Below are 24,822 nucleotides of genomic sequence, written 5' to 3' on the forward strand. Positions count from 1 at the left end.
CAGATTTGTCCGAATAAACGAATGAAAAACCGACGCATTCATAACCCCCCTCCTATTAAAAACTGTTGAAATCACTAGTTCGGTTCAGTTTTCAAAATCGAACAGCCACAATGGCCAAATTTTGTCTTGTCTCTCTTGCGATGCTATTGATTGTTGGAATCCAGTCTCAACCGTTGCCTGGAGGTGGAGGAATGCCTGGAGGCGGAGGTATGCCAGGAGGAGGTGGAATGATTTATGGAAAGGTAAGTTCTTAGTTCATATCTCTTTTTGGTCTTCTGGAAGTTACCGTAAAACCTGTGTTAGAAGAGCCCCTAACTTTTTATTTTGAGCAACTTTTTTATATGTCCTATGAAAGTTACGAAACAGTTGTCAGCTGATAAATTGCTTATCATAATTTCAGAAATATTTTGTCAGTTGTCCACTTTTTGATACCTTTCACAGGTCCCAAAAAAGTTAGCTCCAACTTGACAGTTCGAGGGCCCTTCTATTACAGGTTTTATGGTATTTATTATGACTCCGTGAATTTAAAATTTTTCAGGTTAATACAACTGTAACGATTTCTCTCCCTCAAGTTGCCAACTATCGAAGAGAAGTTCGAAATGCAAAGGATGTGGATGAGGAGCACATTTATAGAGTTTGTAATGGAAAGAACAAGAAAACTTGTGGATTTTGGGAAAATGTGAAGGTAGGTTGTCTGAAAATTATCACTACCACTCTCAAAATTTTTCCAGACAAAAAAGAAAGTCGCATCCGGAGGCACCAATTACAACAAGAACAAGAAAGCGTTGGTTATTAAAAATATGAGAGCTACTGATTTTGGAGATTATATGACTGGCAACAAGAAGACCGCAGTTTTTGTCATGCAACAGACTTGGTGATAACTGTATGTCGTGTTCCAAAATATCATCAAAAATCTTGAATAATAAACATTTGTTGAAAATTTTCATATAATCAGCGATTCTAGGTAAATTTGGCGGTGGATTTATCGTAAAACCTGCACTAGAAGGGTTTTTTATACAAGAAGACCCCCTCTAATAAAAGAGCCTCTATAGAGAGGCTTTCTCAAAATGTTCCGTTCGAATTGAAAAATTTCAGTACGTTTTCAAAGAAAATATTCCGAAAATCCCACAATTTCCTAAATATTAAACTTGTATCTTCAAACTGGTATCAACATTGTTGTAAATTGGGCTACCGCCAACCATCTCCCTCTTGCCCACTCTAAAACTGCCCTTCTTCGCCCAGGTTCCCATAATTCTTCCCATCCTCTCAATATTGCGGGTGTCGCACTTACTCCCTCCTCCTCCGTCCGGGACTTGGGACTCATTACTGATTCCTCTCTCAAATTCTCTGCTCACATCAACAAAATCACATCTTTAGCTCTTCTCCGTTCCAAACAACTCTTAAAGTCATTTAGATCTAAGTCTCCAGAATTCTACATTCATCTTTTCAAATGTTATGTTCTCCCGATTCTTGAACATTGTTCTGTAGTTTATTCCCCTCCGCCTTCTTCTCGCCTTGCTCTAAAACTAGAATCTCCCTTAAGATTTTTCTCTAAGTGTATTTTCCAGCGTTGTAATATCCAGTACAGTTCCTATTCTGATCGTCTCTCTATCCTCAATATGTTCTCCATTCGACATCGTATGCTAAAAGCTCAACTAATTCTTTTCTATAAATTTTTAAATGGCTCCGCCTACTTTCCTAACCGAAATGCACATGCCAAATACTCCTCCTCCCCTCGTCGCCCTATGAACTTAATTATTGTTCAGCCCTACTCCTCTGACTATTTTTCTTCAATTGTTTCCCTGTGGAACGCCATCACTTCCCAAATTACCCGATTTCTCCTACCTTCCGAGTTTGAATCCTTAATTTCTTCCAGTATTACTCGTTATTGATATATTTGCTCCCGTATTTTTCTTTTTCTACCGGTTACATTGTTCCTGTGTCAAATATCTAAATTATCCCGTTTCCCCTCCCCTACTCAGATCGGCCTCGTGAGGGGCATTTTTCTGAGTCTTTCATGTCCTGCCCTCTAATGTTTTATTACACCTGATCAATAAACAAATTAATTAAAATTAATTAATTAGATGAACACCCTTTTTGCTAAAAAGAAAATTCTGGAAAAATTGATAGATTTTCATGAGGTTTGAACGGCGATTCACTGACTATTGTGATCGAAAATTTCGTTAAAACTGGCCGGGACACTAGAACGGCTCTCTCTCTAATTGAAGAGCTCCTCTAATAGAAAGTTTCTTGAAATAAGTGAAACGCCTGCTTTTTTTTACAGGTCTTACGGTAATTGGCTTCAAGAAGACCTGATTTTTAAATCGGAAAACGTCTTCATCTTTTGTCTCATCATTTAAAACACAAAAATCAGAAAATACTCTAGTACGAATTATGTTTGCCCCTTCCTTTAATCCTTGACCAAATTGATCTTCAAAGCCGATTTTTCATATTATAAATTCTACTCTTCAACCAAATTATGATACAAGTTCCCCATGCAATGTATGTCCTTGGTCTAGTGCTACAAATTTTCATTCCGTCCATTTTCATGAAGCCCACGAAGAAGCCGGTTCTGGTCGTTGTCAAGGGTGGAATATTGGTGAACCTGTACCAACTTATCTCGCTGAGGTGATCTTTACCAGCATTTTGACACATTAAATATTGTTACAGATTCATGGCAAGGCGTCATTTAAACTTCCGAGAGTTGCGCAGTACATTCGATATGTGAAAATAAAATAAAAATGAGTTCTTCGACCAACAAGTCATTTTACTTTGTGGTGCGCAGATAAAAACAGATTGCGGATTTTGGAAGAGTCTACAAGTAGGGGATTTTGAGGCTCAATAGTTATTAATTGTTTATTTGCAGACTGGAAAAACGTTTTCGGAAGGAACCACAAGTTATGACAAAAATAAAGGAGCGTTGGTAGTTGAGAATATGGGGCCGGGAGATTTCGGAATGTACTCAAGTGCAAGAGTTGGAGGAAAGTTTTAACTTGAATAGGCCAATACGGGACAGGTTTTTTGCAGCCAAGTTCATTATCAAGGAACAAAAATTTTAGCTATGGAGAAGAAACGCTGACTGCCGGAGGTCCTACAACGAAAACTACCGTAATCTAGAAATATTTTTTCCGGGTCTATTTTTTCGATTTTCGTGAGTTTTGATGTGTGCCAAGTCAAAAGGGGGGCCAATAGGTAAAAATGTGGCCTAAGTTAAGATTTACCTATTTTTTCTAGTTTTTTGACCGTTTCCATTAAAATTTCGTACTTTGCGCTTGTTTCCACAAAAATTTGTCACTTCAAAAAATTTCAGTTTAGGCCGGTTTTTTGCATGAACAACATACTATATTTTTCCATTGTAACTGTGTAATTTGAAGTTATTCAGCTAGTTCCAGATTTTTTCAGGCTTAGTAACAAAAAAATAGACAAAAAATATGCAAAAAATGACATAAACTGAAATTTTCAAAAAATTATGAAAAGTGTTCAAAGTTTGAAATTTTAATGGAAACGGTCACAAAACTAGAAAAAATTGGTAAATCTTAATTTAGTCCACATTTTTACCTATGGCCCCCCTTTTGACCAAAGCGTTTAATCTTCTTTATGATCCTTACTCTGCTGTATAAAAATCATAAAAATTTCGACCAAATACTTTCATTCACACCTACATACATTAGGCCAATATGATTTTACTCTGGTTTTTCACCGTAGTTGCCGTTTTTGGACTTCCCATTATGGGGGAGGAACTCGAGGAGGATGCTGCTTTTCCTCCTGTACCACCCACTCTTGCGAAGGTATGCAAATGTTTTTGTCAGGTTTTAACTAAAATTTTTCAAATTCAGGTAGGCGGATATGTAGAAATCAAACTACCACAAGTGGCCAAGTATCGACGAATTATTATGAATCAAGATAATCCGGCACTCAATGGACCTCAAATCTACAGAGTTTGTAATGGAAAAAATAAGAAAACTTGTGGATTCTGGGAAAATGCTCAGGTATGAAATCGACACTATTTTCATCAGAAATTTAGAGAAATTTCAGACCAAAAAGAAGATTCCATCTGGGACAACAACCTATAACAAGAACAAGAAGGCTTTGATTATTAAGAAATTGAAGAAATCTGACTTTGGAATTTACACAACTGGAGTTCACACAACTGGTCTACAAATTTTCCGTACTGTTCAAGAGTCACCAGCTTCTGGAAAATGATAATGCTGATTTTGATTGAAAAACTTCATATTTAATAAAACTCATATTTTTAATTGTCATCCGATATTGATTTTAGTCGAATTTTCGAGATTTTTAAGGATTACGAGCTTGTGAATTTCAGCAAATGTCCCAAAGTCAACTTACAGTGCGCGTAAGACGTTCTAGTCTACTATATCCGGTATTTGGATAATAATTATATTGGATTGGCTCAAATTTCGAAAGTATTGAACTTCTTTGAAAATTTTTGAGAATCTTTGAGAAATTAAAAATCCGTAAAACCTGTGTTAGGAGGACATCTGAAATTGAAAAGCCACTCTCACTGTAGTGCTTTCTCAGAGACCCCACAACGATTGAAGTGTTCCCTCTAATTGAAGGGCCTCTCAATTTAAATTACCTTCCTAATAGAAGTGCCCCTGATGTCCTGTTTTTTTGTTTTGTTATAAAGAATTTTTGATGGATGTTCAGTAGAAATAAAATTTCTCCGAAAAACGATGTCCTTCTAATAAAACTGCTCTTCTCACAATCAGTGACCCCACGAAAAAATCGAAGGGCCGGCTTTTCTAATACAGTTTTTACAGTTTGTCTGTAAAAAAATTAAAGACTTGACAAGACGAATACGGTACTGGTTGTCTAAAACTCGCCGGGTTTATTTCTTTGCGAAAAGACTAAACACCATTGCAAGTTTAATATCCTTTATGGTCTCTGTAAATCTCTGTAAATCTCTGTAAAAATTCAACCATATATTTTCGGCCGAATATTTCATTTCGCACCTATATCAGTTCAATATGATTCTACTCTTTCTTTCCACCTTTGTTGTCGCCGTTTTTGGAGGTTTCATTACTGGAGAAGAAGCTGGTAGTGTACCAACCACCTTTGCGAAGGTATGCATATCCTGTTGTCAGATTCCAATTAAAGTATTCAATTTTAGGTGGGCGGGAATGTAGAAATCAAATTTCCACAAGGGGCCAATTATCGACGTGTTATTATCAATCAAGCCAATCCGGCACTCAATGGACCTCAAATCTATAGAGTTTGTAATGGAAAGAATAAGAACACTTGTGGATTCTGGGAAAATGCTCAAGTAGGATACCGGTGTCATTCGTTAAAAAATAGTGAAAATTTCAGACCAAGAAGAAGATTCCGTCTGGGACAACAACCTATAACAAAACCAAAAAGGCACTGATTATCAAGAAAATGAAGAAATCAGACTTTGGACTTTACACAACTGGAAATGGGCAAATTTTTCGGACTGTTGAAGAGTCACCTGCTTCTGGGAAATGATGATCTTGATCTTGTTGAATGTTTTTATTATTGATGAAGTTTATTTTTGATTTTTGTCTGATTTGGACCTTTGGAGAGTGTTCAAGATTGATTCTTACATAACATTTGTTTCGAAACCTGTAGATAAATAAGATCTGATCTTTGAATTTCAACCGACAAAACACTTCTAGTATTATTATTATAAACAAAATACTTGCGGACGGGCCCAAAGCGGGCCGTGGCGGGCCCTGTCATGTTTTCTTTTAAGATTGATACTTTTTGACCAACTAAATATATGGTAGAACTGGACGAGCACTACAAAATGATACTATTTGGGACACTGTATCATGTTTTTGAACAAAGTTACAGACCAAACGGGCCGAAAAACCGGTCCGGCCCGCATTTGCGGCTTTTTGGCTTGTAACTTTGTTCACAAATATGATACAGTGTCCCAAATACTATCATTTTGTAGTGCTCGTCGAATTCTACCATTTCTAATGTAGTTGGTCAAAAAATATCAATCCTAAAAGAAACTATGGCAGGGCCCGTCCGCAAGTAAGATAAACAATTTATGGATCTTTATGACAAGGGGGCCATGAGAAAAGGGGGCCCAAGTCAAAAGAGGGGCCCAAGTGGAAAAATTATGCCTGAGTTGAGATTTACCGATTTTTTCAAGTTTTGTGACCGTTTCCATTAAAATTTCAAACTTTGAACACTTTTCATAATTTTTTGAAAATTTCAGTTTATGTCATTTTTTGTATATTTATTGTCTATTTTTTTGTTACTAAGCCTGAAAAAATCTGGAACTAGCTGAATAACTTCAAATTACACAGTTACAATGGAAAGAATAGTGTTGTTCATGCAAAAAACCGGCCTAAACTGAAATTTTTTGAAGTGACAAATTTTTGTGGAAACAAGCGCAAAGTACGAAATTTTAATGGAAACGGTCACAAAACTAGAAAAAATAGGTAAATCTTAACTTAGGCCACATTTTTTTTTCTTTTCGCTTGGGCCCCCCCCCCTTGTTCTCATGCCCCCCATTATATGACAGGGAACAAGAAACAGTCGAGATCTATTGAACAATTTTTGTTGCTTGGAAAGTAGTCGTACAACATAATCTTTTCCTCACAGTATAATCCTTTAGTCCGTTCAAAAAATCATGTATAAAAAACCCACCAAAATATGATTGATTCATACATTTCTATAATGTACAGAGTAGCTGGTTTAGTTGCTCTATTGGCATTATATATACAGGCTATTGAATTTGAAGAAGGTGACAATATTAATGTACCATCGACTCTTTACATAAAAGTGAGTTTTGTATTAAATTTTTTTAAGGAGAAGAAATAACATTTTTCAGGTGGGAGCCAACGCAACCATCGGTCTTCCGGTGAGCGCAAACTACCGTCGAGAAATTCGAACTTGCACAACAACATGTAATTATGATGAACAATTATATAGAGTCTGTAATGGAAAGAACAAGAAGACTTGTGGATATTGGGAGAGTGTCAAGGTTTGCTCTTTCATATAATTCTTGTTATTCTGTAGCTGACAATGTTCCCAGACAAAGAAGAAAGTTGCATCGGGAAAAACAACCTACAACAAGAACAAGAAGTCGTTGATCATTAGGAATATGAAGGAATCGGACTTCGGAAAATATATGACTGGAAACAAGAAGAAGTCAAGATATGTTGAGCAACTTGTGTCGTTTGGAAAATAATTTCTGCAAAATTTCTTTAAAATAATGTATTCTGTTGAAATAAAGGTGTTTTCAAAGCATTTTCGAGAAATAGCTGTGTCGTTTTAAAAACAATACCATTTTAATTTTCTGTTAGTGAGATTCAAGCAAAGAATTGAGCCATATACGTCGGGAGTGTACGGATCGGGACTTTTTGGAATTTCGGATTCTCTGAATATTCAGAATTTCAGAATTTCGAAGTTTTGAAAAGTTCGTCTAATCTCAGTCGAGCATACAAATCGGAAATGGTTAACTTTAACGTTTACAACTTTCCTCAACAAGGACGAACCAGATGCCGAAATCTGACAAACTTATGATAAGAGTCCAACCTAGTAGTATTCAACTTTCAACATCCGACCAAAATCAGACCGTGGTACGCTGTACAGCCGTTTTTAGGCGAATTCCGACCAGAACCTGGCCAATACCCGCCCAAGCCAAAACCCCCTTAACTTCTGATCAGAAATCACAAGCAATTTTCCTTTTTTTTTCACAAGCAAAATCACAAGCACATTTATTATTAGATGAAAAAAAGTAATGTAAGTTTGAAACAAAGTTTTACATGCAAAATTTTTGGTATCGAACTTTCGTGACATGGTATTATAACACAATCTTTTTCATAGTATAATCCCGTAGACCGTTCAAAAAATCATACAAAATCCGCACCAACCCGATATAATTTTTTCATTCATTTCTCCAAATAATGTACAGGGCAGCTGGTCTAGTTGCTCTATTGGCATTATATGGGCAGGCCGTACTAGTAGAAGAATGGGATAACATCAATGTACCATCGACTATTTACTTGAATGTGAGTTTTTCGGAAGAAATTCCAGCAATGCCGCATTTCAGTTGGGAGCCAATGCAACCATTGGGCTTCCTGTGAGCGCAAACTACCGTCGGGAAATCCGTAACTGCACAACAACATGTAATTATGATGAACAATTATACAGAGTCTGTAATGAAAAGAACAAAAAGACTTGTGGATATTGGGAAAGTGTCAAGGTTTGTTCCTTTCATAGAATTGTAACCTTAATAGAAAGCCACCCAAGCTGTCATCTTTGAGTTTGTATATCTTGATTCTTGTTGAAGATATCAAAAGGTGATTAACTGACAAAATATTTTTGATATGATGAATGTAATTTAATTTAATTTAATTTATTTATTTCAACGAAGGGGAGAAAACCACTAACACGTGAAATGTCTATGAAACTAGGAGATATAACAGGGACATACATTTGTATTAAATGGGAGATGGAAGAAAAACCGAGTTAGTAATTGTTTGAATTCAAGTCAAGAAAATGTTTTAGATCACAGGATAATAGTCGATTTTTGAAAGCCGCTGACGAGGGCTTCACCGGAAACAGTTTGGCGGGTAAAGAGTTCCAACATCTGATTACTCTATTAGAGAGAAATTGAGAAGATATTTTTGTTGTGTTTTTGATAAGTGATTTGAGATAGTATTTGTGACGACGCAATGATCCAGCATGATTAAATATTTCGAAAATTGGAACCTCCATGATAATTTCTTTGGAAACAATAATTTTATACGTGTAGACCAAATCATTATAGAGCCTGCGATACTCCAAGGAACTTAGCTGACATTCTTCCAGTGCTTCAAAGTATGAACAACATTTTGTTAGTTGATCATTTTTTGATATCTTTTACAGTAAACGAGATATGTGACCTCAAAATTGCCGTTACGGGAGTTTTAGAAAGAAAAATAAATTACAGACAAAGAAAAAGGTTGCATCGGGAAAAACGACGTATAACAAGAACAAGAAGGCGTTGATCATTAAGAATATGAAGGAGTCGGATTTCGGAAAATATATGACTGGAAATAAGAAGACGTCGAGATATGTTGAGCAAATTGTGTCGTTTGGAAAATAACTTTTACAGAATTGTTGTTTTTGAATGAATGAACAATCAACATAAATTATTTTCAAAAAAAAACACATTTATAAATGATATAGTATAACAAGATGTATAACAAGAAACATTCTGATCTGATCTTTCATTAGTGAAACTATTAGACTAATCAATCCTTGAATCAATCAATGAGTAGCTTTATTGAATTGATTGAAATATATATTCGCTTCTTGTTTGTGATCATGATAGATCATTTTTTCGCCGAACGTTGATTTGGGAATCTCTTCAATTGCTTGAGTTTTGCAGCAAAATGAATGAATCTACAAACAATTATTTAATTTGATCTAGCCGATAACTTACTACCAGTCTCCGCGTCTCTTTTTGCCATTCTGGTAGCAAAAAATGGACAATTATTGGTATTGTGATACCGTATACTAGTGCCAAAAAGTTGAACGCCACGTATGAAATATAGGTGAGCATTATGTCAACTTCAAAGTAATCCATTAGAAGAATAGATGAGCAACCAATATTGAAGAATAGAATTGAAATTTGTACTTTTTTTAGGACTTTACACATTTTGATATTCTCAGCCAGTTGGAATCGTTCGCTGAGTCCGTAGACGAAATTCGCAGGACCGATGGAGAACTTCCTAGAATTTGAGAATACATTTGGGGGTTTTAGAATAGACACAAGTACTTGTATCGTTTGGAATTGTAGAGAAAACAAAACTCAACGCCGATATAGCCAATAATATTGACGATGAAAAAGGAAATGACGTGGAAGAGCACCGGCAGCCAACCTAAAAACGTTATGGTTGATGGAATCATTTAAAACCTGTAATAAAATGGCGGTAACTTTGAGCCAATTATCCTCTGAAGTTGATATCCTAGAAAACTCAACTTGCCAAAGCTAGGCCACCTCGATAAACGGCATAGAAAAGACATTAGGTGAATTTTAGACCATTTCTGGATCATTAACTACGGTGGCCTAAAAATCATGTTGAGAAAATGAAAATTGTCCGATAATTTAAAAAAAAACGAACGATTTTTCGGAAAGTCTTATTTTGACTGAAATTAAAATAGAACTTACATTGAATATAAGCAATTGCAGAAGCAAAAACCAATGGATGAAATATTGAGAGTATCATCAAAGACACCCAAATTTTTCGCGATTTTTCGTAATTTTTCACAAAAAACGAGGCTAGACACCTCTCGACCATGAAAATGGGAAGAATGTACATTGCGATGAATAGGCAAACCGTTCGAACATAATTCGCCAGTGGAATTAGGTATTCCAGATTTTCTGAAAATTTTTTGAAAACTTTTTGGTATTTTCAAATGTCTGAATTTCTAGAACTTCCAAATTTCGGAATTTTAGAATTTCTGAAATTTCTGAATTTCTGAATATCCGAATTTCCGAAGGTTAGTAGTTTTGAATTTCCAATTTTTTGAATTTTCAAATTTCTGAATTTCTAAATTTCCGAGTTTTGAGATTTTGAATTTCTGAATTTTGGAGTTTTCCGATGTTTCGATTTTCGGAACCCTGAATTTTTGAACTTCTATTTTTCTGAAACTTAGAATTTAAATTTTAAAAACATTCTGGCATTTGAGATCTTTCAAACTTCCGGATTTCTAAATTTTGTTTGCTTTTGGATTTCTGAAATCGGAATTTCAGAATTTCGAAACATCCAAGTTTCTAAATTACTAAATTCCTAATTTTTTTCAATTTCTTAATTTTCAAATTCGGAATTTCAGAGTGTCCGAATCTCAGTATTTCGAAATTTTTCGAAACTCCCGGTTTTCTAAACTTTTTGAACTTCTAAATTTCCGAATTTTTGAATTTTTGAAACTAAAAAATTGAGAGTTGGAGAGACTCACTGTTTGGATTCAACTGCATATAAATTATGATTAGTCTAGAAACCATTGATCCAAAATATTGACCTCCGTAGTTTATAAAAAGAAAAGTCAGGTTGAAATGCATGGCTCGAACGAAAATCAGGAGGTAGAAAGTGTAGAGGAATTCCAGAAAGCTTTAAAAAATCATTAGAAAAGTCTGCAAAAATTAAAACCAACCTTAAAAGTAATCCTACAACTTCCAATTTTAACAGAACATTGAAAACGTTCTCCAGATTTCCAGCCTCGATATAGCTTGTGTTTATAAATGTAATAAAACGAACATTCGATGTGCTCGGCGAGCACATTTTTGTGTCTGAAAGCCACGAAAGGAGTATAACGATAGTGGAGAGCATTCGTAAACGACAAAAAAAAATTTTGTATCAGTATTTTTATAGAGGGGAAGGATTTTTTGGGGGGGGGGGGGGGGGAGTTAATGAAGGAAAACAAGACAAGGAAGATGTGTTAAGAATATTCTCGAGAGAAATCAACAAAAACTTTAATGATGATATTTTTTATTCAATGAAATCTTTACAGGTCCAGTCAAGCGGAATTCGGGGGTGGCTGAATTATGAATTTCGAGATTCAAAACAAAAAAAAAGACAAAATAGAAGAACAAAAAAGATGCATCATTTCAATTTTCCCTGAATATTGTAAATTTGTAGAAAATGTGCTAGATGGAATAGTTGGAAATTTTCAAGATTAAAAAAAGCCAAATGGTGATGATGTCTGAAAAAATCTGATTAGAAAAAAAAACAGCAGTTTGACTTGACTTCAGAAACAAAATTTTATTTCTGGATATCAGAGTCTAGAGATTTCAGAATTTCCGAGTTTCAGAATTCCAGAATTTCAAAAGTTGCAATTTCAGACAATTTCAGACCAGAATTTCGTAATTTTAGATTTTGGGGATTTCAGAATCTCAGATTTTCAGAATTTCTTTTTTTTTCAAAGATTTTTTCAAAGATTCAGAAATTCAGTAATCCAGAAATTCCGAAATTCAGAAATTTAGAATTTCTCAATTACTGAACTTCGGAACTTAAAAACAGCAGTTTGACTTGACTTCAGAAACAAAATTTTATTTCTGGATATCAGAGTCTAGAGATTTCAGAATTTCCGAGTTTCAGAATTCCAGAATTTCAAAAGTTGCAATTTCAGACAATTTCAGACCAGAATTTCGTAATTTTAGATTTTGGGGATTTCAGAATCTCAGATTTTCAGAATTTCTTTTTTTTTCAAAGATTTTTTCAAAGATTCAGAAATTCAGTAATCCAGAAATTCCGAAATTCAGAAATTTAGAATTTCTCAATTACTGAACTTCGGAACTTAAAAACAGCAGTTTGACTTGACTTCAGAAACAAAATTTTATTTCTGAATATCAGAGTCTCTGAATTTCTGAATTTCCGAATTTCAAAATTTCCTGATTTCAAAATTTCCTGATTTTAGAATTTCAAAATTTCAGAGTTTCAGAATTTCAGAATTTTCAGAATTTCAGAATTTCAGAGTTTCGGAATTTCAGAATTTTCAGAATTTCAGAATTTCAGAATTTCAGAATCTCAGAATATATGAACTCTAAAATTTCAAAATGTTCATATCCAGAAGCTGATTAGCTCAAAAATAAAAGTTCAAAATTCGAAAAAAAAAGTTTGCAGCTGTAAAAATTGAAGATCAATCAGCAAAAGTTTCACCGGTCACTCTGCCTACACTCTTAGCAACAAAAAACATCAAGTTATATTTTTTCTATAATTTTCAGAGAATTCAATTGTATAAACTACTGGGAATTGGATTACTCATTGACTGGAAAAAAGATTGATATGTTCTTCGGTCGTTTTGAAAAAAACTTCCCACATTTTGAAGCTAGTTGGGTGGTTTTTTTTCAGTTATTTAGTTCTGAAGTGGGTTTCGGAAATTTAGGAAAGCTGACAATGAATAATAGAAGATTTCTTGAAGGTGGTTGAGAGCAAAGTAAAGGGAAAAAGTATTTTGAGAAACATTTCCAAAAATTGAAGGAAAGGAGGCAATTATTCTCAATGTGATTACTGAAAAATTGGCTTGATTTAGAACAAAAAAAATTACGTCACAATTTCCACAATAAAAAAAAATTAGTAGTCTAAAATCTAAAAGTTTCTTTCTTCAACGAGAGCCACAAATGAAAATGTGTCCTGGTCTTTGTACTCAAAGTCCCGTTATTCAATTTTCGTCACTCACCAACAAAAAATGTATCCTGTTTGTTTCTAGTATCGTCTCGTTATTGGATTGAACTTTGGAACTTTTGTGTTTGAAAAATTTTCTTTTTGGAATTCTAAAAATAGATATATACGAGCATTTCCGCATCGACGCATATAAGATATGTTTTCAAGAAAAAATGTCAGAAATTTGAAACAACTGAAAACTGTGTTTTGGTTTTGTGAACAGAAAGTATCGGCCTTTAATAGAAGAGCCCCAATACTGTCAAGTTCAATCTAACTTATCTCGGTTCCTGTGCTAGCTATGAAAAATGTGTTTACTAATAAAGTGATTCTGATATTATGATAAACAATTTATCTGTTGACGACTTTTTCATATATTCGACAGGAACCGAGAAAAATTGTCTCAAAGTTAAAAGTTAAGAGATCTTTCTATTACAGGTTTTACGGTATTCTACTTTCAGATGGATTTGGTAAACTTTGGATGTAAGAAAAATATAAAATTGATTTGACATGTGCTGTATGTGCAGTTGGTGATCTTAATACGATTTCTACCCTCCCCCAAATAATGAGGCAGGGTTTCCAAAAATTGTACTTAAGGTCTTGTAGAAGGCCTCGACGAAATGCTAGATACTGTGTGATGGAATGAGGAGGAGGTCATTATCTCTATGTACGGACATCTCACGGGTTCCGCGCGCCACTGTGCATAATACATGGGAGACCATATTGATTTTGCTCGCATTGGTTAACTCATACATGCGGCGTGATACTTCTTTGTTTCCAGAGTTATATTTCATGGAATCATTATGAGAGAATTTGAAGACTCAGTTTGTTAGTTTTTAGATACTATGTGTAGAATACAAGCGTTTTTCGAAAGTTACGATTTTTGAAAAGTCAAGTTTTGATTTTTTCGAAATTTAAACTTTTTGTCGTAAAAATTTTGTTTCCCATATTTTTAAATGAAATCTGGTCAGAATCCGCCAATCTTTTTCACAAAGTGGAAAACCTTTTGCACGGTACTGTAGATTCAAATCATCACCAATTTTATTGAAATTGGAATATATTATACATTTTATCGTATTTTTTTTCCCCACTGATTACATTTTGAATTTGTGTTTCCTCTTCTATTGAATGTCTTGATAATTTTAGTCCTTGTCATTTTTCATTAATAAAAATAGAATGGCATTTTGAAAGGTTCCTATGCTAGCTGTGAAAAATGTGTCTACTGATAAAATATATTTGATACTATGATAAACATTTTATCAGTTGGCAACTTTTTTATATCTTTGACAAGAACCGAGAAAAATTGGCCCGAAGTTAGAAGTTAGGAGCCCTTCTGTTACAAGTTTTACGATATGTGCAATTGCTGATTAAAACTCTAAATTTGTCCCGATCCCAGTTTTTGGCCCGTTGATCAAAATCCAAAGTTTGGCTTTCCAAGCCATATCTTGGATTCTCTACAACTATCCTTATTCTCTACATTCTTCCACTCCTCTGAAACCTATTCCACAGTACATTTGGAACGTTCTGGAACCGGTTGATTTGCATGTCCGTCTTCTTAAAAATTTCGAATGGCATTGTACATTGTTCAATCGGCGAAAAAAATTGGAGGAGAGATATAGAGAAGTACATTTGTTGAAATGATCTCCTCCGTTTCCACCTTCTTTTTCCTCAGAACATTGGATTATCCAATGGCGCGTAATATCTGGAGAAGACAGGAGGAGAAGAATGGATACCGAGTTTTCTTTCGATTTTTTGCGCAACAACGATATTGCGCCATTGAAATGATTGAGGGATTGATAACGATCTGTGATAAGAAGGGAGGGGACAGAGAGAACAGCTTGTAGAAATGATAATGGATTTTGTTATGATGGTGTTGAAGAGGAGATAATTAGTCTGGATAATTGGTCTGAATTGAAGAGAGTGGAACTTTGAGGAAATGATAATTGATAAATTGGTTAATATTTTTTTGATATCATGAGCAATATATTGTTGGTTGACCACTTTTTGATATTTCTGACAGGAACCGAGATATGAGCTCAAACTAAACGGTTTGGGTGGCAGTCTTTTAGAGTGTTTACGGTAACTGATAAAATATTGAAAAATTTATGAAAAATGTTACGGTACTAAATAACCCACACAGGAAAAGAAATATCAAAGAAAAGAATCGAGTGCCGGTCTATGAGAGGTGAAAGAGTAGAAAGTCTTTGGTTACGGTACTTTTACAAAGTGGGAATCGGAATGGTAAATAGAGGTTTTGGATGACTGTAAAAATTAACAACCCAAACTTGACAAATTTGGTATTATTATGCTTGTCTGAGAAAAAAAAGGTTAGAGAGTATTTTTTGCAGTCTGAATACGGTAGCGATATCGAAGCGGAGAGCCTAAATAGCACACAAACGGTGGAGACGCAGACACATTTTCTCTGCGTCTCAACCTTTTTTTTCTCAGACAAGCATAATAGACAAAAATTAAATTCTCAGATTTTGACTGTTCTGAAAACTTCTGGAGCTTCATATCTTCAGAATTCAGAATTTTGGATTTTTGTTTGAATTCTTCAATTTTCAGATTTTGGCATCAAGAATATTCTTCCACGCACCGTTTTTCAAGACAATCATCATCATCATCATCATCTTCTCACATAAAAACAACCTGATTTATCTCTTTGTTTATCTTTTTAATTCTTCACAATTCTTTTTTTTTCTTTAAAAAAGTTCTAGAATATTGCGTCAGATATTAAAAACCTGAAAACTCAAGCTTTCGGCCAATCCAAAGTTCAAAAAGATATGTCATAAAGGGAGGAGATTCGACTCCGCCCCTCTCTTCGGAACAGGTTGCCAAAGATATATAAGGGATTCCCTGAACAATGTGAGAAAGCAACATTCTTGTTTCTTTTTTCTACATTTAGTCAAATGAAAATTTCGAAATTTTTCAGATGAAATCCTTCGCCATTATCGCCTGCTTGGTCTCCACCTCATCCGCCTTCTTGTTCGGCGGACTTCTCGGAGGCGGAGGAGGAGGCGGAGCCTGTTGTGGAGCCCCAGCCGCACCACCACAACTACCACCAGCTCCAGCTGCTGGAGGATACGTGACGGCTCCATCTGCTCCAGCTCCACTCTACCCATCAGCTCCAGCTCCAGCTATTCCAGCCGCCGGATACGCTCAAGCTCCAGCTCTTGGAGGAGGATTTGGAGGACTTGGAGGTGGACTCGGAGGTGGACTCGGAGGAGGGTACCAGGCTGCCCCAGCTCAAGGAGGACTTGGAGGACTTGGAGGTGGATACCAAGCCGCTCCAGCTCTTCAACTTCCAGGACTCGGAGCACCAGCCCCAGCTCTTGGAGGACTCGGAGGAGGATACCAATCCGGACCAGCTCAAGGAGGTTTCGGAGGACAAGCCCAAGGAGCCCAAGGAGGATATCAGTCTGGACCAGCTCAAGGAGGACTTGGAGGACTTGGAGGTGGATACCAAGCCGCTCCAGCTCTTCAACTTCCAGGACTCGGAGCCCCAGCCCCAGCTCTTGGAGGACTCGGAGGAGGATACCAATCCGGACCAGCTCAAGGAGGTTTCGGAGGACAAGCCCAAGGAGCCCAAGGAGGATATCAGTCTGGACCAGCTCAAGGAGGATTTGCCGCTCAACAAGGACCAGCTCAAGGAGGAGAAGGATACCAACAAGCTGCTCCAGCAGGATTCGCTGCCCAAGCCCCAGCTCAAGGAGGATCTGGATATCAATCTGGACCATCCCAAGGAGGATTCGCCGCCCAACAAGCCCCAGTTCAACAACAACAATCCGCTGGTTACCAAGCCCCACAACAAGTTGCTCCAGTTGCTCCAGCTCCAGCTCAAGGAGGTTACCAAGCCTCCCAACCAGCTCCAATCGCCCCACCAACCCCATCTCAAGGATACGAAGCCCCAGCCGCGGTTGCTCAACAACCAGCTCAAGTTTCCGCTCCAGTTGAATCGGTTCAAGCCTCCGGATACCAATCTGGAGCTGGAGCCGTCGCTCAGCCAGCAGCCGGAGGATCTTATTCTCAGGGAAAGAAGTTCTAGAGCATTTTAGGAATTTATAATTTATTTTGCAACTCACATGTTTTATCATTTTTGCTTTATACTTGTTTCTACTGCAATAAAGCACGCCGATATAAAGTCGGCGATCACCAGTGGTGATTTTTAAATCGATCTTTTTTTCACAAAACCACAAAAATTAATAAATATTGGAGTCCAAATTCTGGTATAGTTTGGTACACTATACAAAATTAAAGGTAGTTCTGACTACCGTAATGAACATTTTCAGATTACTAGAACTCGATGTTATTCACTGAAAGAATCCTGTAGCTACATTTTAAACAGATTACTGTAGTAATTTTTAAACAGACCATTGTAGTTTTTTAAGAGGCTACTGTAGATGTTTTTTTAAAGATTACTGTAGCTATTTTTCAGATACTTTTCGAATGACTCAATTTTCACCTTCTTTTCAAAAAAAAAACACTTGCGTGTGTTTCTCGATCGCCAGCAATCAGGGGGAAATGTGCCACATAAAACTGCGCCGAGCCATCCCAACCCAAGTCAACTATCTTCACTTTCTCCAGAATCTGGAGTCCAGACATTATTCTAAAGAATGAGTGAAACTATCAATGATGACGACGTTCATAGCGAGGAGGTTATTTGAAATTCAGTTTTCTCCTGAAATAGAATTTCAGAATGTTTCAAACAAAGATTCCCAACGCTCAAAAAAGTCTCCAGAATCTCTAGTAGAGTCTGGAATCGCTTCAGAAGCCACTAAAGACTTGGAAGATGAGGCCGTCGAGGATTCTGAAGAAGAAGAAATCAAGGATGTCCATCACTATGTGTTCTTCATTTTCGCAATGTTCGGATTTGGCTCGCTTCTCCCCTGGAACATGTTCCTCAATATTTCATTTGATGTGAGACACCCAACAGTACCCTTGAGGCACTACTCTAGACATTACAGTACGCTACAGTACCCTAGAAATCATACAACTCCCTACAATAATACAGCAAAGTCTACAGTAATCTTTTTCAGTACTACACAATGTTCAAGCTTCGGGAAGACAGTGGAAACGCCACTTGGTTCTCCTCCAACTTTCAGAACTCCATGACGATTTCTGCGCAGATCCCAAGTTTAGCATTCAGTGTGATCAATGTTTTTATTGCTATGAAGTAAGGGCGCTCTACTGATAACAAAACAACTTGAATTTCCAGAGGAGACCTAACTCGTCGGATGAGATCTTGCTTGATTGTTGTTCAATCCATGGTCGTAGTCACTATTATTTTTATCTACATTGAAACGAGTAGTTGTGAGTTTTAGAGCAATTACTTTTGGTGTACAGGACGCTAGAGATTTTTTAGGGATCACTGTGTTTTTTTCGATAACCATCGTCTCGATTATTGTGTTGAATGCAGCAAATGGATTGTTCCAGAATAGGCAAGAGATATTCAGATGAAACATGTCTAATGTCTGAAATTTTGTTCCAGCATGTTCGGTTTGGCCTCTCCATTCCCTTTCAAGTACACCAATGCCGTTATCATTGGCCAGAACTTTTGTGGGACTGCAGTGACGGCTCTTGCAATGCTCACCAAAGCTGGTACTTTTTTAGTTCCAGGATTTACAGCAAATTTTTTTCAGTGAGTGATGATGTTCAAATGCGTGCCAGTCTCTTCTTCGTTCTCTCTTCTATCGCTGTCATCACATGTTACGTTCTTCTGAAAATTCTGGAAAAATTCAGTTTTTATCGAAAGTTCGGTGAATTGAAGCCGTCAGCGATGAGTAGAGAAGGAGAGGAGAGAACTAGTTGGTCAAGAATCGGAGAGGCATTTTCTAAGGTAACGGATTCTAGCTAGTTCAAAATTTCAAGATCTAAAATTTTCAGAGCAAAATGCAGTTTGCCAACATCTTTATCCTTTTCTTTGTCACTTTGGCACTATTTCCAAATGTTTGTATGTATGTCAGAGATGCTCCAAAAGGGAAACCTCATGATTTCTTCGTATCTGAAAAGTATTTTATGGATGTCGTCGTGTTCCTAAACTTCAATTTATTTGCCTTTCTGGGAAGTTTGTTGGCCAACTGGGTCAGATTTGTGAGTTTCGTATTTTTTCAACTGAATACAGTAATCCTTTTTTCCAGCCAGGACCCAACACCATTTGGATTCCAGTCGTCGCTCGTTTCTGGTTCATGTTTTATTTCCCGGCTGCCAACTACTTGCCAATGGATTATGACCGTATCTATTCAGTCCTATTTAGTTCCACGTGGCTTTTCATGCTGAACGTTTGCCTGTTTGCCCTTACTAGTGGATACTTGAGTTCTTTAATTATGATGTATGCACCAAGATCGCATGAGGATCCCAAGGCTCAACGAATTGCCGGAATGATTGCATCGTTTTTCTTAATATTCGGAATTGTTGTTGGTCTTGTGTTCTCTTGGCAAATTCGATTGTTTATGACTGGTTATGCTTAACTTTTTTCTGTAATAAAAGTTTTTCATTGTATAGGGTCCAAACGATTTTTTGTTTTGCACAAATGAGCCTACATCCTGTGAATATTCAAAAGAATAGAAGAAAGCTGGCCTAGAATTCATTTTTTCGATACTTGGCCCACCCAGGGATGTTCGGAGCGGAGTTTGGAATTCCGAAGATTCCAATCAGCACATTTCCGATTTATTTTTCGGAATAAGAGCTTTTTGGACTACGTTATGTGTTTCCTTGTGGGTTTCGAGTGGAATTACTTGAATTTTTTCAAGCTTTTTCGGTATCTGTCAGTCAATTTTTCAAAAAATGGCACATACATCATAATTAATGAACTCAAGTATCCACTGGTCAGGGCAAAAATCCAAAAATTTTTGTTTGGTGAATCCGAAAACTTCAAAACTTTGAAAATTCCGAAATTTTAAAAAATCGGAATAGCCCGAAATTCCGTAATTGCTAAAATTTCGAAATCGGATTAAATTCCAAAATTATTCTAAAAATCCAAAATTTTCCGATTTCGAAAATCGAAATTTTCCGAAATTTTTCAATATCTCAAATTTTTCAAAATCAAAATATTAAAAAACTTTGACATTTTTAAAATTTTCCAAATCGGGATATACCGAAAATTTCCAAAATCAAAATATTCTAAAATTACGGAATTTCGGGAAATTTCGAAACTCGGAATATTCACAAATTTTGCAAACTTTTAAATTGGAACATCCCGAATATTTATAGAATTTCGGGATATTCCGAGTTTGAAAACTCATATTCCAAAATTCTAAATTTTCCAAATCGAAATATTCCAAATTCAAAAATTTTTCAAAATAAAAAAGTATTGGAATATCCTGAGATTCCATAATTTCGAAACTGGGAAGATTCCGAAATCCCGAAATCTTCGAAATTTGGTCTTTTTGACATTTCAAACATCCTTGGGCCAACCGATCGGCCTTTTTAGGCTCTAGGCCCATAAGCCCGAGATTTTGAAAGAATGGGTTGCCCATTTCGGATCGTAACCACATTAGCTGGCTCGTGCTCACCCATTTCTTGCTCCTAATAGGTCTACATCCACCTACACACGAAAAAGTGTCTCGTGTGAAACATTTCACCCCGTTTTGTCCACTCACAAGTATCCCATTACACGAGAAAAGAGTCTTGCACAAAAATGAATGTTCTCATTTGTCTCTGCGTCTCCTGTTACTCAAAAAAAAAGTGACATGACGATAGTGATGATGATGACCCGTCCGAGCGAGCAAGAAGGGCGAGAAAAAGTGAACAAATTACAGCGAAAACACAAACACACTGTTTAGTATGTATTTCTCTTCTCGGGGAGGGGTCACTCACTTTTTCTTCCTCTCGGAGTGAAAAGATAGCCATCGCTCTGTTTACACGAACAACACATATATTTTCCCGCGAAGGAGGAGGAAAAAGTTTTGGACGGAAGGAGATACAAATACAGCACCATCCACGCTCATCATGATTTATTATGTATTTTCAATTTAATACCGTTCTTCGGAGGAGGAGGATGAAATGAGATGAAAGGATGACTAGCGCCGGATCATCCCCTCTCTCCGCTTTTTAAACGTTTTATACTATTAGTTGAATGAAGTAGTACTACACCGATGGACTTCAATAGCATTCTTTGTAAACTTTGAAGGATACAAAAAAGCAAAAAAGCGATAGGTCCCACCGAGATTTGAACTCGGGTCGCAGGATTCAGAGTCCTGAGTGCTAACCACTACACCATGGAACCGACGAGAGACTATTGGTCAGTTAAACATAGAAATAGGCGCGAGGAGTCAGAAAAAAGAGGAGGAAGTGACCCGTGGGAGTGCAAAGAAGGGGGCGTGTATGATAGGAGAGAAAGATTTGGAATTTTGAAACATTTCGCTGATTTTCACTAATTTAAATTCTTCTTCCTCCCTGTCGTCTTCTTCCATTTCATCCTCTTCCGATTTCGTTTCAATGTTTGTGCTTATCATTATACCAGGATAATCATTTCGCTCGTTTTCTCCTCCCAACCACTTTCTTTTCATCTCTTTTCGCCTTTTGCACTTTCACCTAATACATTTTCTTGCCTTCTCATTTGCATTTTTCGAGATATATAGGTGTCAATTTCTTTTGTACAGATGGTAGTGTTTTGATGGAAAAGGTTTCATTCGTTGAGAGAAGGACGTATAGGGAGAGAGAGGTATAATTCGAATTAGTGTTTTTTGGTTTTGGGATTTGTGGCAGATTCGAAAGAAAATATGTTCAAACTTGATTTAATAACTTTGTTCGTTTTTGTGCATTCAAAATTATCCGAATTTGAAGAAATTTGAAGCAAAAACAACAATTCATTTTTGAAGTTAGTAGCTATATTTCGTAAAATTTTATACATTCGATATATGTAAGTGTCGCAGCCTTTTAAATTTTTATTTTATCATAGATTTTTAATTGAAAAAATTGCCAACTAAACATTCTTTGGATTTTTGAACCGTTTTACATATTGCAACAAATTTTTCAAGCACCCGAAGTTACCGTATTTCCTCTAAGAGCACACCCAAACGGCCTACTTTGAGCTCAATTACCTCGATTTCTGTAAAAGATGTCAAAAAGTAGTCAGCTAAAAAAATGTTGGTGTTATTATGATAAATATTTCATCAGTTCATTACATTTTGATTTCTTTCATAGGAACCGAGATAATTGAGTTCAAAGTTGACGGTGTGTGTGTGAGTTTCTATTAAAGGGGAATACGGTAGCGTTACAAGTATTCATTTTGATTTTTTTTTCTTTAAAAAATTAATCTTGGTTCTTTTGTCGAAATTTTAAAGTAGCCGCTTTTATTACTTCAAAACGCTGAAACAATAATTTTTAGTTCAGTACAGTTCCTCTCTGAAGTTCCCACTAGACTCTGGTGTGTATTCTGACACCATAAATATCTCCTCCTTCCCTTCATTCTATCCCCCTTAATCCGTCAAATAGCAGCTGTTGCTTCTGTACCTTCTCCTTCCGTTCGTCGCCACTTCGTTATTATGCTTCATCCTCTCCCCAAATCAACTTGGCACCATTCACATCCTTCTTTTAATAACAAGTAAACGCTGATTTAGTTGTTGTCAAGTAGTGATGTAAGTACATTTTGACCGTATTTACATACCCTTCCCCCTCTCTCTCTTTATCTCCTCAATTCACTGCTCTTGTCAAGAGCAGGGGATGAGGTCTTGTCCACTCGACTTCTTTTCCCACTTAATGACCATTTTGTATTGGACATGAGAGAGAAGGAGCATAGAGGTTTTTCGAAGTTATCAATGAAACTGTGGTTTTTGTTTTCTTAAATATACCTTTTTAAACTTCGTTGTTTTTTTTTAAGTTTTGTGATTTTTCAGTTTTCTGAATTCAAAAGAAAAATACCGTAAGACCTGTATTAGAAGGCATACTTGTTCGGGAAAATTTTTTCGGGAATTTCTCTTCCCGAGAACTTTCCCGAAATTTTTTCCCGGGAAATCGGGTTCCCGAAAAATTTCCCGAAAACAACTTTCGGAAAATTTTGTTCCCGAAATTGTTCCCGAAATTATTGTTCGGGAATTTTCGGGAATATCGGGAAAAATCGGGAAGTTGGTTTTTCAATGAATTTTTGTCTATTTTTCTCAATTTATGTTGAGATCTGTCGATTTCTTTACTTTTCTCAAAAGTGTCCAATAAATTCGCTTGGAAAACTATTCAAAAAGCAAAAAATAGTTGAAAATCTGAGAAATCTACAAAAACAAAAATTGGAAAATTTCCCGTTTTTCCCGGAATTTTGTGAAAAAAAATCTCGGGAAATTTCCCGTCGGGAAAAATTCCCGAAAAAAAATTTCGATAAAATTCCTGCCTGGAAAAATTCCCGAAAATATTCTGCCATTTTAAATTTTATTTTCCAAGGTTCTTCCGGAAGGCCCTTCAATTACAGGTGCCCTTCAATTAGAAGAGGCTTTCCTATTTTTCCGGTCATCTTTTCTAAAAATTTTTCCTTGCTACATTCGACGCATCCTCGTTCAAAATGTATTAAAACCTATCAACTTCGTCGAATTTCGAACAAGTTTTTTTAATCAAAACAAAAATTGTTTCAACAAAATTCTATTGAATTGTGGAATTTCCGGAACACTTTTCACTGAAAACGTACTGAAATGTTTTGATTTTGAAACGCATTTTGGAGTGGTCCTTCTTAACAGGGGCCCTTCTATTTGAGGGGCTCTTCTATTAAAAGGGTCCTTCAAATACAGGTTTTACGGTAAATTCATTGATCTTGTACAAAAAAGGTCAACCACAAAAAAGTTAGGGAAACGTTTTGGGCAATATTTTCTGAAACTTTCCAATTACCATATTTTCTCATTCTTGAACTTTGAGCTCAATTGTCTCAACTCCTATTTCATAAAGGTATCAAAAGTCTGCCAACTGAAAAAAATTGTATTTCATAATATTACTAATCAGTTGACACATTTTTGATATATCTTATAGGAGCCGAGATAATTGAGTTCAAACTTGACAGTGTGCGGGCCCTTCTATTACAGGTTTTTTGTAAGATTGAAAATATCCGATTTCTGAATTCCTTGATGCCTGACCCAATCCTCTTCAATCTAACCAAAAATCAAAATGTTCCTTTTCAAACCCTCCAAAGATTTCTCCTTCTATTCTCCTCACATTTTTTGCCATTCCATCGGAAACCTTCTTTGCTCACAAAAACAAGGAAGCTGCTCACTTCTCAATTCTTCAATCATCTCCGGTAGAAGAGACATTGTGAAACTTGATCTCTCCCCTGGATCCCCCGCCAATAGGAAATTGAACGAAAAAACACTGAAGCTTTTCTGGGGGGAAAATAGACTAATTGCTTTCAATTCGTTTTCTCTCCATGTTTCTTTTGTTATTTTCAAATGGAACACTTTTGCTTCTTCCAATCTAATTGATACATTGAACTTTTTCCTTCGCAGTCCCGCTTTTTCTTGTGTTCTTTCTCGAATTGCTTTGTTTTTAGACTATGTGGCAGGAGATTGAGAAAGTATATAAATAGGATTTGTGCCATTTTCGGTGGCATGACAAAATTTGAACATTTTTGGAAGTTTTTTGTCTCAAAAATGTTTGACAGGTCGCCAATCTCAATGTCTCCATTACGGCCATGAATTTTTTATTTTGGACAACCGAGGTCATTTTTTTGCTACCGATGTTTTTTACATGCTTCAGAAATTTTTGGAGG

The 24,822-nt window shown here is 36.3% G+C and overlaps 8 protein-coding genes and 2 non-coding genes across 10 annotated transcripts; 7 read left to right on the forward strand and 3 right to left on the reverse strand.

Annotated features, from left to right (window-relative positions):
• Nucleotides 1–110: 110 nt before the first annotated feature.
• On the forward strand, nt 111–878 carry CBG04729 (the record flags this gene model as incomplete). Its single annotated transcript, XM_045238166.1, has 3 exons — nt 111–242; nt 608–685; nt 732–878. 3 exons carry the CDS (start codon nt 111–113, stop codon nt 876–878), a joined length of 357 nt encoding a protein of 118 aa, XP_045092748.1.
• Nucleotides 879–3,677: 2,799 nt separating this feature from the next.
• Nucleotides 3,678–4,203, forward strand: CBG04730 (the record flags this gene model as incomplete). Its single annotated transcript, XM_002637873.2, has 3 exons — nt 3,678–3,788; nt 3,837–3,989; nt 4,036–4,203. 3 exons carry the CDS (start codon nt 3,678–3,680, stop codon nt 4,201–4,203), a joined length of 432 nt encoding a protein of 143 aa, XP_002637919.2.
• A 785-nt stretch (nt 4,204–4,988) lies between these two features.
• Nucleotides 4,989–5,484, forward strand: CBG04731 (the record flags this gene model as incomplete). The annotated part of the gene is made up of 3 exons (XM_002637874.1): nt 4,989–5,084; nt 5,132–5,284; nt 5,329–5,484. The coding sequence occupies 3 exons, from the start codon at nt 4,989–4,991 to the stop codon at nt 5,482–5,484; spliced, it is 405 nt and encodes a 134-aa protein (XP_002637920.1).
• Nucleotides 5,485–6,669: 1,185 nt separating this feature from the next.
• CBG04732 lies at nt 6,670–7,183 on the forward strand (the record flags this gene model as incomplete). The annotated part of the gene is made up of 3 exons (XM_002637875.1): nt 6,670–6,774; nt 6,824–6,976; nt 7,028–7,183. 3 exons carry the CDS (start codon nt 6,670–6,672, stop codon nt 7,181–7,183), a joined length of 414 nt encoding a protein of 137 aa, XP_002637921.1.
• Nucleotides 7,184–7,901: 718 nt separating this feature from the next.
• CBG04733 lies at nt 7,902–9,085 on the forward strand (the record flags this gene model as incomplete). Its single annotated transcript, XM_002637876.1, has 3 exons — nt 7,902–8,006; nt 8,048–8,200; nt 8,930–9,085. The coding sequence occupies 3 exons, from the start codon at nt 7,902–7,904 to the stop codon at nt 9,083–9,085; spliced, it is 414 nt and encodes a 137-aa protein (XP_002637922.1).
• A 164-nt stretch (nt 9,086–9,249) lies between these two features.
• On the reverse strand, nt 9,250–11,264 carry Cbr-sre-7 (the record flags this gene model as incomplete). Its single annotated transcript, XM_045238168.1, has 5 exons — nt 9,250–9,384; nt 9,425–9,713; nt 9,761–9,863; nt 10,942–11,093; nt 11,137–11,264. The coding sequence occupies 5 exons, from the start codon at nt 11,262–11,264 to the stop codon at nt 9,250–9,252; spliced, it is 807 nt and encodes a 268-aa protein (XP_045092749.1).
• A 2,425-nt stretch (nt 11,265–13,689) lies between these two features.
• CBG25131 lies at nt 13,690–13,758 on the reverse strand. The gene has a single exon (XR_006672601.1). It is a non-coding gene; the product is annotated as an RNA transcript CBG25131 (non-coding RNA).
• A 2,316-nt stretch (nt 13,759–16,074) lies between these two features.
• CBG04735 lies at nt 16,075–17,187 on the forward strand (the record flags this gene model as incomplete). The annotated part of the gene is made up of 1 exon (XM_002637878.1): nt 16,075–17,187. The coding sequence occupies one exon, from the start codon at nt 16,075–16,077 to the stop codon at nt 17,185–17,187; it is 1,113 nt and encodes a 370-aa protein (XP_002637924.1).
• Nucleotides 17,188–17,755: 568 nt separating this feature from the next.
• Cbr-ent-3 lies at nt 17,756–19,609 on the forward strand (the record flags this gene model as incomplete). The annotated part of the gene is made up of 7 exons (XM_045238169.1): nt 17,756–17,797; nt 17,838–18,059; nt 18,179–18,315; nt 18,358–18,452; nt 18,782–18,978; nt 19,026–19,232; nt 19,280–19,609. The coding sequence occupies 7 exons, from the start codon at nt 17,756–17,758 to the stop codon at nt 19,607–19,609; spliced, it is 1,230 nt and encodes a 409-aa protein (XP_045092750.1).
• A 1,685-nt stretch (nt 19,610–21,294) lies between these two features.
• On the reverse strand, nt 21,295–21,366 carry CBG28165. The gene has a single exon. It is a non-coding gene (tRNA).
• Between the last annotated feature and the right edge of the window lie 3,456 nt (nt 21,367–24,822).

This window comes from Caenorhabditis briggsae (genome assembly GCF_000004555.2).
Source record: "Caenorhabditis briggsae complete genome, chrV, whole genome shotgun sequence".
Classification (NCBI taxonomy): Eukaryota; Metazoa; Nematoda; class Chromadorea; order Rhabditida; family Rhabditidae; genus Caenorhabditis; species Caenorhabditis briggsae.